The sequence below is a fragment of the Lathyrus oleraceus genome, chromosome 1 (assembly GCF_024323335.1).
Source record: "Lathyrus oleraceus cultivar Zhongwan6 chromosome 1, CAAS_Psat_ZW6_1.0, whole genome shotgun sequence".
Classification (NCBI taxonomy): Eukaryota; Viridiplantae; Streptophyta; class Magnoliopsida; order Fabales; family Fabaceae; genus Lathyrus; species Lathyrus oleraceus.
In genome coordinates this window covers 17,802,526-17,816,439 of record NC_066579.1, presented here as the reverse complement: position 1 = coordinate 17,816,439, position 13,914 = coordinate 17,802,526, and the positions used below count along the sequence as shown (strand labels likewise).

Here is a 13,914-nt window from a genome sequence, read left to right as displayed (position 1 = left end):
CCTACATAAAAAAATGAAGCAATAATGAATTGATTTTTCAATAATTTCAAAGCGTGATGTTATCGTTTCGCTATCGTTTCTCTTCTTTCGCAACTCACGCCCCTTTTACACATTCTTCTTCTCGGAGACTCTTCTTCCTTCTTCCTCCTCAAACACACACTACTCTAACCAACATCTCCACAGATCACTCTCTCTTCTGTCTAAAACCCATTAAACAAAACAATGGCTTCTTTTCTATTGCCAATAACATCCATTCTTCTTCTTCTTCCTTCTCTAAAGATTCTCCCTTTTCAGGTACCCTTTTATTTCCCTTCAATGTTCCTCTCATCAAAATGTTTTCTTTGTATAATAAGCTTCTATAAATTGTCCTTTTTTTTCAGGATTAGAGGATGTTTTTGTGAGCTTCCTCTTTGGAAAGAAAAAGGCAACGGATGTTGCTCATATGTATGTATAGTATACTCCCTTTATTTATGTTCTTAAGTTTCAGCGGTTTCAATGATTTGGTTATTCATTCTCTATAATTATATAGATTTTCCTAAGGCAACAAATTTTCTTAGAATTCGAATTCAGTCTAACTCAATCTTACAAAACTTAGTAGAAATTTGGAGAGTGGCCCGAGTGGCCTAATAGCATAAACGGATAGCATGTGATCCCGCGAATCTTTGATAGCTTACAATCTTGGAATCTGGATTGAGGCTAATTCAACCTTGACTTGAAAGATAATGACTCCCTCCACTTATAAATCTAATGTAAGACTCTTAGTTTTAAGTTGTAGAGTTGATATGAGGACTTTTGTAATATGGTATCAGAGTCAATTACAAATGTGTTGAGCCACTAGAGTTATGCTTCAGATGATGAAGGATGTTGAGAGTCTCACATCGGATAACAATAGTACATGAAAAATAATTGTATGTAACAATCTTCACCCAATGAGCTAGAGCTAGCTTTTTGGGTTGAGTTAGACTAAACTCAAATTCAATGTTGTCAATGGCGGTAAGCTGAAAATCTGCCATATAAACATGCCACTGCGTCCTATGGTGCCGCCATGGCAGGCATCCCCTCAAAAATTGCCTATGGCGGTTGTCCAAAACCTGCCACGTTGTTCAGCCATGGCCGCCGTTTAACAACACTGCCCAAATTCCAATAAGATATACTCTTTTTTTTAAGAAAAACTTATTGTGTGTGATGGGTTCTTATATATCTCTATCAGTGTGTTTGAATGGAGCGGTTTTGAAGCAAGTATCACAGAATGCTGAGCAATTTAATATTTTAAGTAGTTCTGAACTTCTGAATTCTGATTATTTTTGGCGAACTCTCTGCTATATCTTTAGAGGGTTTCTTTTATAAATGCATTTTTAGATTCACTGATTCTAAAGTAACTTTGGTTGAATTAAAAGTGAACATAATCCAGATTTGTTGCAGAACTCTATTTGGTATTGTTACGACTCTATAACATATATTTTGCTACACTTACTAGTTATTATTTTCATATTTATCTATAAACTGTGTAATAATAAATGCTTTTTACCCATGATATGAGGTATTGCTTTTGTTCCTACCAGGGTTTGGAAACATGTTGTTCAGAAAGGAGACACAGTCATTGATGCCACGTGCGGCAATGGTTTTGACACGTTAGAGTTGCTCAATTTGGTAGCTGATGATTCACATAATGGTTATGTGTATGCATTGGACATTCAGAAAGATGCTTTAGATAAGACTTCATTGTTGTTGGAAGAATCGCTTAATTCCTATCAGGTGAGGACTATAAAGGACTTAACGTTTCAACTTTGAATTGGTAAAGAATATTAGAGGCAGTTTTATTGAAAACAACTAAGAAATTTTATGTCACCAACCAAAATTTCAAATTCATGCAGAAATATGTCAAGCTCTTCAATATTTGCCATAGTAAAATGGAGGAAGTTGTTCAAAGGAATGCCTCAGTTAGGTACTCACCTTCCCCTAACTTGCATCATCTCTCTATTCATAACTTTAGCTATCAAATAATTAGTATTGTTGATTCTAGAAACTGTTAACTGTAATCATAGTATTGATGTAATTTCTTGGAAATCTAAGTCCGAGCTCTATCTTAATGTGCTGCATACTTTTAGGCTTGTTGCCTTCAACTTAGGTTATCTTCCGGGAGGCGACAAAGAAATAATAACAAGATCGGAAACAACATTACAAGCATTAGAAGCTGCAGAGAGAATCGTAATACCAGGAGGACTTATTAGCGTAGTCGTATATGTCGGGCACCCCGGTGGAAGGTGATATTTCTGATTCTCAGTCTTACACACATTGTTAAAATGCCAATGCAAATGATACTAGAATGTATCTTTAAATCATAACTCATTTTGTTTTGCATCTAATAATAATGTTTTTGAATCTATTCAGGGAAGAATTGGAGACTGTTGAGACTTTTGCTGCTAGAATGTCTGTTGAGAAATGGATCTGCTGCAAGCTACAAATGTTAAACCGGCCATGTGCTCCAATACCAATTTTCTTATTCAGAAGATAAAAAAAAAATTATATTGAAAATTACTATATTATTACACAATTAATTCATCACTATCATCCGTTTGCATTACTTTATAGATTTTTAAAATAAAAGTCAAACTTGTTTTAATATCCAACGACTATGATTAACTGACGGTGTAAAATTCTTTTATACGGTCAGTATTTCAATTAAATCCTATTATTAAACCCTAAACCCAAAAATTAAAACTTTATTTTTCAATACATAATTAATATTTATTATGAATTTCTTATGTATTTTTAGGGTACAAGTTATCATGTTGAAATAGAAATAGAGGATTCAAGTTATCCAACCCTAATTATTCTAATCCAATACTCCTAAAATTTAGCTGTGAAATGGACCAAATCAACTCTGTTTTTTTTAATCAAAACCTAATCAATTTATAATAACTTTACAATGAAGTTGCATTTTTTCCCTAAAAAATGGGGAAAGATAAATCAGTTCTGCTCAAAATGTTTGAAATGAATTATTACTCAAATATTTAGGAATTGTTAATATAAAAAAAATGAATAAAGGATTAAGGAAACGGTTAACAAAATGAGGAAATGGTCAATGAGAGAAGGGTTAAGAAAACGGTTAATAAGATTATGAAATGGTCATTGAGAGACATGAGCTGGCTATGTAACTGTTTTACAAATAATTTTCAACCTTTCATTCAAATTTAGTTTAAAATTCACTTTTTTAATAATAATAAATTAATTTAGTTTAAACCACGATTTTTAATCTAAACATTAAATTATGAAAAAATCAAAAAATATTAATACAAAAATGCTATTTTTCTTAATTAAATAAACTTCACTTGAATATAGATGGCATGTTTTGATTGCATAACTTCCTTATTTTTAGCATATCCTCCTTCTATTCCACAAAACACCAAATTTTTTAATATAGGTTTATATGTCAAAATAAATAGTTTTAATTGGATAATATTGTAAAATGGTTTGACAATGTGTATTCCAATTAATTTTTTTTTAATTCATGATTTTTAATTTCACAAAAAAAAAGGATTTTGCTTAACTGCCTCTAACTTCCCCTGAAAAATCTGAGCATGAAGCAGTGAGGTTGAATTCAGTTTATTATTATATCATAGCTGTTCTTAATTTTTTTATTCTTCTTTTTCTCTTTTCTCTCTCAAGTCTTTTTCTTCCTTCCATCTCTCAAAAACCATTCACACATAATAAATATCTACAACATAGTACACTGTTTTCTCTCTTTCTAACATTCTCGTACTTGTCGTCTAAACCAAGATTCTCCATTCAAACATTCTCGTACTTGTCTTCTAAACAAAGATTCTCCTGTTTTTTTTTATCATGGGATTCCTTAGTACACACTACAACTATAATAATTCTTACCCTTCTCAAACTCTTCAAACTATCGACGACAATAACTCAGAAACCATCACTTTCCAACGTCATGAACAAGAACAACAACTGTTTGAACTTTCGCAACAAAACTACGACTTTTCGTCTTCTTTTCTAGATGAAACCTTGTTTTTTCCGAGTCCTTATTTTTACTCCAACGAGACTTATCCTTGTGAAGATCAACTAATCATTGACTCCACTTTCTCTTGTGATCAAAACGATGGTTTTGTTTCCATGAATGAGATTTTCCCAAATGATGAAAAATTCAATAACTACGTTCTTCCATGTGCGAAACGACAAAAGCTAGGTTATGAAGAAACAAACCAACAGCAGCAACAACATCAGCAACAACAGCAACATGAACAAGAGCTTTTTTACTCAGCCAATTTTTGTGTGGATGAGTTTATGACTAACCCTTTTACTTCTTTCGAAGTGGAACCGCATTCCGCTTCGAATATGGTTGATGTTGTGCAATGTGAGAAGAAGGTTAGCGAAAGGAGTATCTCGACGCAGAGTATTGCGGCGAGAGAAAGAAGAAGGAAGATATCTGAGAAGACACAGGAGCTTGGGAAGTTGGTTCCTGGTGGACCTAAGATGAACACTGCTGAGATGCTTAATGCTGCTGCTAATTATGTTAGGTTTCTTCAAGCTCAAGTTGGAATGCTTCAAGTTATGGAAACTTTTAGCAAGGTAATAATAATAACTGTTTTTTGTTTTTAGATTATGATTATTAGAGCTCATAATTTAAGTTAATTACTTGAGTTTCTATTTCAACTGTTTTGTTTTTTATTTAGTTCTATATAAAGAGTTGGTTCAAAGATATTAGTACATGAAAATGTTCTCTTCTCTGAGTCTTCAGACTTGTTCTGATCTTGGTGTTCTTTAAAAAAAATTAAAAAAAAAAACATATTCTTATGTCTTAGATTTTGGTTATTGATTATTTCAGGAAGAAAAGGAACCTCCTCCAAGTGAAGATCTACACAAACTAGTAGTTTCTCCTTTTGTTCAAGAGAAGTTGTATTCCGAAGAAAAGTGCTTTATTTCAAAAGAGATTGTCACAGCATTGACCAATCATGATGATGTTAGATCAAAACCTACAATCCTTAAGGGTCTTAAACAACTTGTTCGAAGGGAGATTGATCATGAGAATGAGAAGAAACCAAAACAAGAATAATTTTACTTTCTATGGGTTGTTTTCTCCATTTTTGAGAGTTGCTTAATTTATTTCATTTTTTTTGAGCCGTGTTGTTGTTAAATATGGCTCTTTTCTCATGAGCTATTATAGTTTAGATTCAATTTTTGTGTTGTTCATTTCTTTTTGCTTGTAAGAGGAATCATTTATTTATTTATTTTAGCTTTTTGATTTTTTTAATAATTATTTGTATGGTTATTTCATTCGCCAACTTTGCATGATTCTGTGAAAAAACGCTAAACATGATGATAAAGATATGCATTAATAATGTAAAATAACTATCATGAATCCCACAACATGAGACTATAATATTTAAGTTAATGTTATGACATAGATTGATGAATTCCTTTTAACATTGATTTTATTTCATATGACAGTTATCAAACAATCCTGTCATCATTATATTTTTAAAGCAAAGATAAATCAGTTCTGCTCAAAATGTTTGAAAACCAGATAGATACAGCCTTTTGCCATGCAAATTCATTTTGGTGAATCTATTGTGTTTGTGCTGCGGCGGTGTCAACAGGAGTATCGGGGTGTGATCCCCATTCAGTCCATGATCCGTCATAAACCGCAACATCGGTCTTTCCAAGACGATGAAGACCCTTTAACCAAAAAAAATCAAAATCAAAATCAAAATGCAACGAAAACATATTTCCATGGGAAAAATTAGGGAAGAGATATAGCAATACCAATGCAAGAATGCATGCAGTTACTCCAGTTCCACACGAAGTCACAACCGGCTTTTCCAAAGAGACGCCTGCAGAAAATGAGAATGTGTGACAGCAGAATTCGAGAAGAAAATGATTTCACAAATATTAAAATACATTGAAAGATGTTCAAACCTTCTTGCTCAAATCGCTTCTTAAGCTCATCTGCTGGTAACAATGCTTGTGAACTATCTAAAATCTGAAGATCAAAAAGAATTAGCATTGATTAAATAGTCTCAAAATTGCATGCATGGATAATCTAACAATATACCCAAGAGTTCTTAATAATAACGATATCGGCGAGTATAGTACGACGGGATCACCATATGTTGTTGTACCTGGGGAAAAGGAACGCATTTGCTGCCAGGTACATGACCGCTTCTGATTCCCTTTCTGGGCTCTTGTGCAATTCCATCAAACCTGTCGAAGGATAAAATCTTCGTAAATCCAAGAAGCATACATCAAAAACGAAATTGTGTCCCAAATTGAATCACACATTTGTCATGGCCATTATGGTCAGCAAGTCAGTTATTTACTCCCTCCATTCTCTTTTATAAACAAATTTTGACCCTCCATTCTCTTTTATAAACAAATTTTGACTTTTAGATTCATTGAATAATTGTATCTGATCTATATATAGTCTTAATACATCATTTATTTTTTTAAACGTTTGAACCATTGATCTGTAGACGAAGTGGTCACAACCACCGGAAATTCACACACAACCCTCAGAGTCAAGGTTTGAACCCTAGTGTTGACGTCCAACCTAGCAATATATACTTTTGGCAGTTGAGCTATGATTTGCGGACAAAACATTTGTACCATAGTCGCATCTTAGATATTGTTTGTAAGAGTCATTTTGATGAAATTTAGCGGTTATCATGATGAATTGAAGATATAATTTACCCTTTTGATTTGTCTAGTAAGACTTTCGGTCACATACATAGATGAACAAAGTTTGGTCAAACCTGTTCACGATTTTAAACATAAGGGACTAATTTGACAAGAAAACTGATTAATTTGACATGAGAAAATAAATAAAGAACTTCTTTAAAACTTAAATTAGGATAAAGGACTACTGGTGCAGTTTTCCTTTTTTTTTATTTGACCTGTTTTTGGCATTAGAAGCAATGGATTTTTTTCATTAGATTCACTTAAAAAACACCTTTCTAACCAGTTTCAAACTATGAACAAAACCCAATACTTGCCGCATTATTTTCAGCCAAGCCAGGCCCTACCACCACACCCGCTGTATGCCAGAGTTCTCTGCTGGTGTGCTAATCCACAACATTCTTTATGCCATTCACACAGGTCTCTTGAATTTGTTCATGCTCTTTGTAGTTCAAGTCCCGTAGTTCGGTTTTCTTGGGGGTATTGTAACTTGTATTGAAGATAACGGATAAATGGAAAAGAAGAAAAATTAATAGCATGTCTACTAGCCGCTAGCCAAATGGCTCCCTTGCCAAAGAAGGTTCTAAGCGATCCTTTATTTCTCCTAACAGAGCCCATGATCCCCCTATTTACTCTTCCTTATTCCTTTTGTAACTAACTCTCCCCCAAACAGGTCAATTCCTTCTGCCCTCAATATGTCGCCTGGCCCAATTCATCTACACGGTTCCTATCATCAACTCTAGTGTGTGCGCAGAGCCCTTCACAGTTCATGCACCTCATAGTTCACGGCGCTTAGCTCCTACATGCTTCACAATTCATTACTCGCTCTTTTTCCTATATGCCCCTTTGACTTTTGTCGCCATTGCCTTGTTGTTTATGCTTTAGATTGCCGGTGACTACTTGTTTAGATTATTACTTTTGAGAACCAACTGAACATGTCTTTCATTTTTGGGTATTTTTTAGGACCCACTATCAATGGCAAAGTCGCATCATTAATGGCAGATGGCAAGCTACGGCGGTCAGCCAAAAATCCACCATATAAACATGCCATTACCACCTATGGCTAACATTATAAGCGTTGCAGCCTATGGAGGCTAGCACAAAGTCAACCATGTCGCTATCATGGTGACAATTTGACAATACTTATTTTGTATATATATGGTACAAATTAGTAATATATACACCTATAACCTTCGGTATAGCAGCCATCCTGCTATATCATTTCCAGATCAATAACGGTTACATGCAAATCATATTTGATGTGAAAGCATACAACTAAGAGGAAATGTATATTACCTGGGCTTTGATCGAGCGTCTACCTGTTGGTGAGATTTTTCCTCTATATTTTTCGTTACCTATTATGAAAAAGAAACAAAGAAAAAGTACGGTAATATTCATCGATAATCATCAACAGGTGTTGCAATTGGATCATCTAAACAATTGCTTAAGCAATTGAAGTAAGATCAACAGCCACGTCACTTAGATGGAACTTCTCCTATCACAGTGCAGTTACTTCTTTCAGCAAGCAACAGACACATTCAAAATTTACATTTGAAGCAGCACTAATAATTAAACCAACCTGTTCAAGGGTCCATACAAGATGTGGCTGAAACTTAGTCTCAAATGTGATTGGACCAACCTGAAAATGAAAAATGTATATGGAAGATGCAATGCATTAGAATAAAATTGTCAAATGTCAAATTCAACTCCAGATAAAATAGAATTCCAAACTCACTGCTTGTCCCTGATATACTTTCTCTATTGCCTCACTTGCAGCACTGGCTTTAAGAATAGCATCACTCGAAGCACTAGATTCAACATCATAACCAGATGCGCGCCACCTTGGCAGGCCACCATCTAATACCCAAACTCTGTCATGCCCAAACACTCGGAACATCCTTTTAATCATTGAAATGAGGGAAAAGGTATTATTGAAATAGAAAATTTCATAAGATTACACAGTCCACTTATTATATATTGTTTTTATATCACACCATGGCTTACCACCAAACACGGGCTGCACTAAATAGTCCTTTTCCGTCATACACGACTAGGTCATCTTTGTTCTGTATGCCAAGAGCAGAAACAGCAGCGGCAAAAGCTTCCTCTGAAGGCAACATGTGTGGCAACTGATCAAGAATAAGAGTCAGAATTCACATATTAAAAAAAAACTATCAAAAATTAATAAAATAGAGATAAGCTCACATTTGTAGTGCGGTCTGCTATTCCATCTATGTCAAAGAAAAGAGCCCCGGGAATATGAGCAACCTGTTGCACATGGTGTTACACAAAAAGCACATGAATGAAAAATGGTAGATAAAAATGTTAAAAGCATACAAAGAAAGTACATGTAAGAGAACGTATTGACGCGATACCATATACATATACCATCCAAATTTCATTACCTGATACTCTTGAATTGGATTCCTTTGCTCGTCCGGCATGTACCAGGATGCATCCACCACCTACACGGAATAGACAACACAAGTATTAGCATCTTTATTGCTTTTCTAAATGTAAAGGTGCAATTTAGGTAGCAATGAAAGCAATTCGGCAAGTACACCTTAATATCAGGCTCCTTCAAGTTTTCATAAAGCCAATCTACAGAAACAACCGGCTCATTTGTATGTGCAGATCGTGTCGAATATGTAGCTCTTCTACTAACTATCGAAGAAGCCATACAAGGAGCCCAACCAGTCAACTTAGTGGTTGGAACAGCTCGTGTAGAGAACAGCTGCTTCTGCCAAAAGAACAAGCAAAGACCAAACAGAAGCTTGAGATCAATAACACAACAAGTTCATATCAAAGAGTATAGACTGGAAAACGAAAATTGCTCCTGTTCACGATGATTCAGTCTTAAAACCAATTCAAGGAATTGGGATTCATGGTATTAACAATTCATAAGTGACCGAAACTTAAAAATCAAAACTTTAAAGACAGAAAGAAAAACCCAGACACAAAATTGAAGTGGGTTAACAAAAAATTGATACCCAGATGAAAAATGAGAGAGAAAAAGCGATTCTTACATTGAAAAAAGAAGAGAGAATTGGTGGGTAGTGAGTGAATAAGGAGGAAGTGTGAATCGAGCGAGGAGCTAAAAGAATCTTTGTCAAAAGGGAAGAAGCCATTTTGAGCAGCGACCATATAAAAGGAGTGGCCTCGGATAGTTCGAAGAGTCGCAGGTTATTTCAAAATTAAAATTTAATTGATAATCAGAAAAGAGATAGTAGCATCAATCGATCAGGTAGTGATGATGCAGCTGAAACTTGTGTCACTGTTTTTGTTTAAGAAACAATTATGTAAAGATTTGTAAATTAAGAGTGTACCTTTTTATAAGATAAAGAGGGTGATGGATTTTTTTTAATTAGATAAGTATTTGATTCAAAGGGGATCGGACAAGTTTTATTAATATTAATTTATATTTATATTTGAATTTAATTGAAATATACGCATAGTTAATTATAGATGTTGGATATTAAAAAAAGTTTGACAAATAAAAATCTATAAAGTAATACAAACGGATGATGGTGATGAATCGACGGTGTAAAATTTTTTACATTCACAGTGTATAGTAATTAATCTCTTTATATTTTTATTATCTTATATAAGTAATATCATATTTAAATATGTAAAATATTATTTTATTTTATTTTGGTAATAATATTTATAATATTGAGTAATTAAAAAAGGTTATAATTTATCACGTTACGAAATTGAATATACTTGATTTGTAATATAACTCTACCACACAAATTAAATTATATATTGATAACTAACTTTTAAATCATAAAGAATCATCTAACAAAACAAATACATACAATAATTTGTTATTAAATATTAATAATTTAAACTTTTTTTTAAAATAATTAAATAAAAATATAAAATAAATTATTTAAAATTTAATATAAAAGAAATATAATATGATACATAACGGAATTAAAAGAAAAAATAAACATTAAAAATTTATTTTAAAAAAAAGTGTAATTATTATAATTTACATTAAGTACAAATATTTAAAAATAATTTAAATGTGAAGAACAAATATAATAAGTTCATGGAAGCAATTGAGAAAAATCACATAAAAAATAAGTAATATTAAGAAAGAAAATGAATAACTTTGAAATACTAAAATTAAAGTGGGGATATTTTAGAAAATATAATATTTTATTTTTAAATATCAAAACTTATATTCCCTCCCCTCCAAATCTGGAATTTTCATCTAATTAACTCATTTTTTCAAATAAATACCCAAAATAATCCATTTTTCATCTATTTCTCAAATTATCCAACTTTCAAACAAAAAAAATTCTAAAAATAAATGAGGCGTTAATCCAATTGACGCTTGTGTTCAACACATAAGAGGAGGCGTCAATCCAATTTGCGACGGTATACAAATATATAAGAGAGATGGTACATTCTCTCTCTTATGTGTTTATACATTGTCGTCACTTGGATTGGTGCATCCACTTATATGTAACATACGCCAATTGGATTGACGTCTCATTTGTTTTGAGAATTTTTTTTGTTTAAAGTGGATTACTTTGGGAAATATGTGAAAAAAGTGGATTATTTTGGATATTTATTTGAAAAAATGGGTTATTTAAATAATTTTTTCTCCAATTCGAAGGGACGCAAAAAATGTGTTTTTGAGGGATTTTGCTTCCTTCTCCTTTTTCCCCTCCTAACATTTGAAGTAAATATATTTAATTAGAATTCTCTTTTCCCCTCCATCTACCCCGAACCAAACACAACCTAAAGGAAATAAAGGGCAAGGTCATAACATTCAAAAGACTATTTTAAAATTTGGATACAAGGTATCAAAATTGAATTATGATTTTAAGAGATTATATGTACATGTATTGTATTTACATATAGATGTGGAGTGGAGTCGTCCAACAATGGGGGAAATGGTGTTGGCCTGATTCTTAAAAACGAAGTTGCTTTGATGATCGAAATATCTCTACTTATAAAATTCTTAGCCACCAATAACTAGGCTGAGCACTTGGCATTTATTGCAGGGCTTACCCTAGCGATAGAAATGGGAGCAGGGAACGTCCAGCTAAAAGTGAATTCCTAAGTTGTAGTCTTCCAAATCATATGGGAAACCTAAATCAGAGAACCACTGTTACAATGGTAAGTGGCGTTGGGTAAGGAAAAACGGGTGAAATTCCAAATGTTTGAGGTCGTTCACAGACTAAGAGAACAAAACACTCGGGTACATGTCCTCTCTAAGATAGTGAGTACAATGGGGATATGGGATCAACCACTCCTTCATCCAAAAAAACTTTTTAAAAAATTTGAGTATTAAAGAGATTAAAGTCGTCTTAATGGTGTAACACTCTAGATAAAATACATTTAAAATTATCATATCTGAAATGTTATATACATTGGTACTGAAACATACAATAGTGTCTAAATGACATGCAATACATGTTAAGCACAAATATACAACACAATGTGTATATATATACAACATGTATGATACAATACTAAAAGTAACAATACACAACGGAAACAACACAGAAAACAAGGTCTTCAACTCTTCAAGACATCTTGTCTTTTTCTTTGGCGGAAGCCTTCTCATTTGAAAAATTGTACAACAATAATAGGGTGAGATATTACTATCTTAGGAAGTCCTACTAAACCATAAGCTTATTCGGGCAATAGATTTCTTATAACATCCTAGTTTTTAAATTATTGGAATTATTTGATTTATTATGATTTTTGTGTATTTATTTAATTATTGGATAATATTAATTAAAAAAATAAGGGTGGTGAGGGTGAGTGAACTTAAGGTGAGAGCGTGGAGGGTATTTAGAGGCTAGTGAAGTTTGATCAAATTATTAGAGTTTATTTTCATAATTAAAATAATGATAGTTTATTGTATTTACTTAATTCAATCGAAAATATAGAGTTTTGGGAAAAGTGTAAATTATGAGAAAATAGAATAATAGAAAATAAGGAACATTAATAGTATTTTTACTAAAATAAAATTAGAGATGAGAAGATTTTCTACGTAAAAACAAAATTTAGCGGAAAGACGAAAAGAGCATTCATTAAAAGAGCTTTGAAGAGTTTTGATGAAAAATCTAAGGTATAGGGCGAGAACTATCTCAACAATGGATATATGCATGAGGGGTAGAATTAAGGATTCCTTAACCTCCAATAAGATTTTCTATTTTTGTTGATTTGTGTTGGATGGTGAACAATTGATTGAAATTATGTTTTATACTGTGATTTACTTACAAATTCGTGCACTATTTTGTCATGAAAAAATATGTCTTCTTGTTGATGAAATTAGTAGGAAGGTGTGTTCATGTGTTGTTGTGAATTTGATGAACAAAACATGTTAAATTATATGATTAATCAATGATTATTTGATGTTGGGTCTATATAATTGGTGTTAGTCGTTGTATAATTGTTATATAATTATTGTGTCTCGAATTCTGAGCGTTTGCCTTTTACATAATCGAACTCAGAGGTCCGGAAGACTTTTAGTGGTGAAAAAATACTGAAGTCTCCATTCTGCACCAGTGAATGGCGTCACCTTGTAACTGGCTAGCCTTCATTGTGTCCATTATGATGGGCGTCAGCTTTGTGACGGTCCACCCGTCACGACCATGCAGACTTTATTTAAAATACGATTTTGGTCATAACTTGAGTTTCGGGACTTAGATTGAGGTACGGTTCAAAGCATTAGAAAGCTAATGCACACAAATACATCATGGTAGTGTCTTGTTATATGAATTACCATGTGTTGAATGATGTGTGACTATATGTTGTGTCATGTGTGTATAACTATGTGACTTATTATACATGTTTGATGATGAATCAATGTTGAGATGATTTACCATGATTGAGTGCCGAAATGTTATATGTTATTGATGATTATATAACTCGTATGAAATGTTTTGGACCGATTTTGTATGCCTGATGTGAGAAATATGAGTTATGTAGTAAACTCCATTGAAGAAAACGAATTCTCCAATTCTCAGGGTGTTGACGGGCGTCACCATCCTGACGGGTAACCCGTCATGCTGTATAGGCTTGTCTTTCAAGTCAGTCGTTAATTGAATGATGGTTTGGTTAATTGGTCGAGTGTTGGCGGTGTGTGGTTGAGCTGAATAAGTGAAAGTGGTCCACGAATAAGAAGACCCATTCTTCAATTTTCCATTTTTTCTCCTCTTACGATCTTTTTATTTTATTTTTTCTTTCTGATATTGAATT

At 33.0% G+C, this 13,914-nt stretch overlaps 3 protein-coding genes across 4 annotated transcripts; 2 read left to right on the top strand and 1 right to left on the bottom strand.

Annotated features, from left to right (window-relative positions):
• LOC127131171 (uncharacterized) lies at positions 1-2,584 on the top strand. The gene is made up of 6 exons (XM_051060127.1): positions 1-294; positions 381-444; positions 1,563-1,755; positions 1,875-1,945; positions 2,109-2,264; positions 2,392-2,584. The coding sequence occupies exons 1-6, from the start codon at positions 57-59 to the stop codon at positions 2,513-2,515; spliced, it is 846 nt and encodes a 281-aa protein (XP_050916084.1). The 5' UTR covers positions 1-56; the 3' UTR covers positions 2,516-2,584.
• A 907-nt stretch (positions 2,585-3,491) lies between these two features.
• Positions 3,492-5,211, top strand: LOC127131095 (transcription factor bHLH53). The gene is made up of 2 exons (XM_051060056.1): positions 3,492-4,584; positions 4,841-5,211. The coding sequence occupies exons 1-2, from the start codon at positions 3,844-3,846 to the stop codon at positions 5,066-5,068; spliced, it is 969 nt and encodes a 322-aa protein (XP_050916013.1). The 5' UTR covers positions 3,492-3,843; the 3' UTR covers positions 5,069-5,211.
• Positions 5,212-5,329: 118 nt separating this feature from the next.
• On the bottom strand, positions 5,330-10,008 carry LOC127130955 (thiosulfate/3-mercaptopyruvate sulfurtransferase 2). 2 transcript variants are annotated; one of them, XM_051059937.1, is made up of 12 exons: positions 9,714-10,008; positions 9,251-9,427; positions 9,093-9,152; positions 8,893-8,955; positions 8,692-8,816; positions 8,423-8,585; positions 8,267-8,326; positions 7,984-8,042; positions 6,135-6,216; positions 5,932-5,995; positions 5,779-5,846; positions 5,330-5,691 (listed from the first exon to the last, which is right to left on the bottom strand). In XM_051059937.1, exons 1-12 carry the CDS (start codon positions 9,813-9,815, stop codon positions 5,581-5,583), a joined length of 1,134 nt encoding a protein of 377 aa, XP_050915894.1. In that variant the 5' UTR covers positions 9,816-10,008; the 3' UTR covers positions 5,330-5,580. The 2 variants fall into 2 exon arrangements, with proteins under 2 accessions (XP_050915894.1, XP_050915938.1); XM_051059981.1 differs by having other exon boundaries at positions 9,251-9,421; positions 9,714-9,992.
• Positions 10,009-13,914: the final 3,906 nt, after the last annotated feature.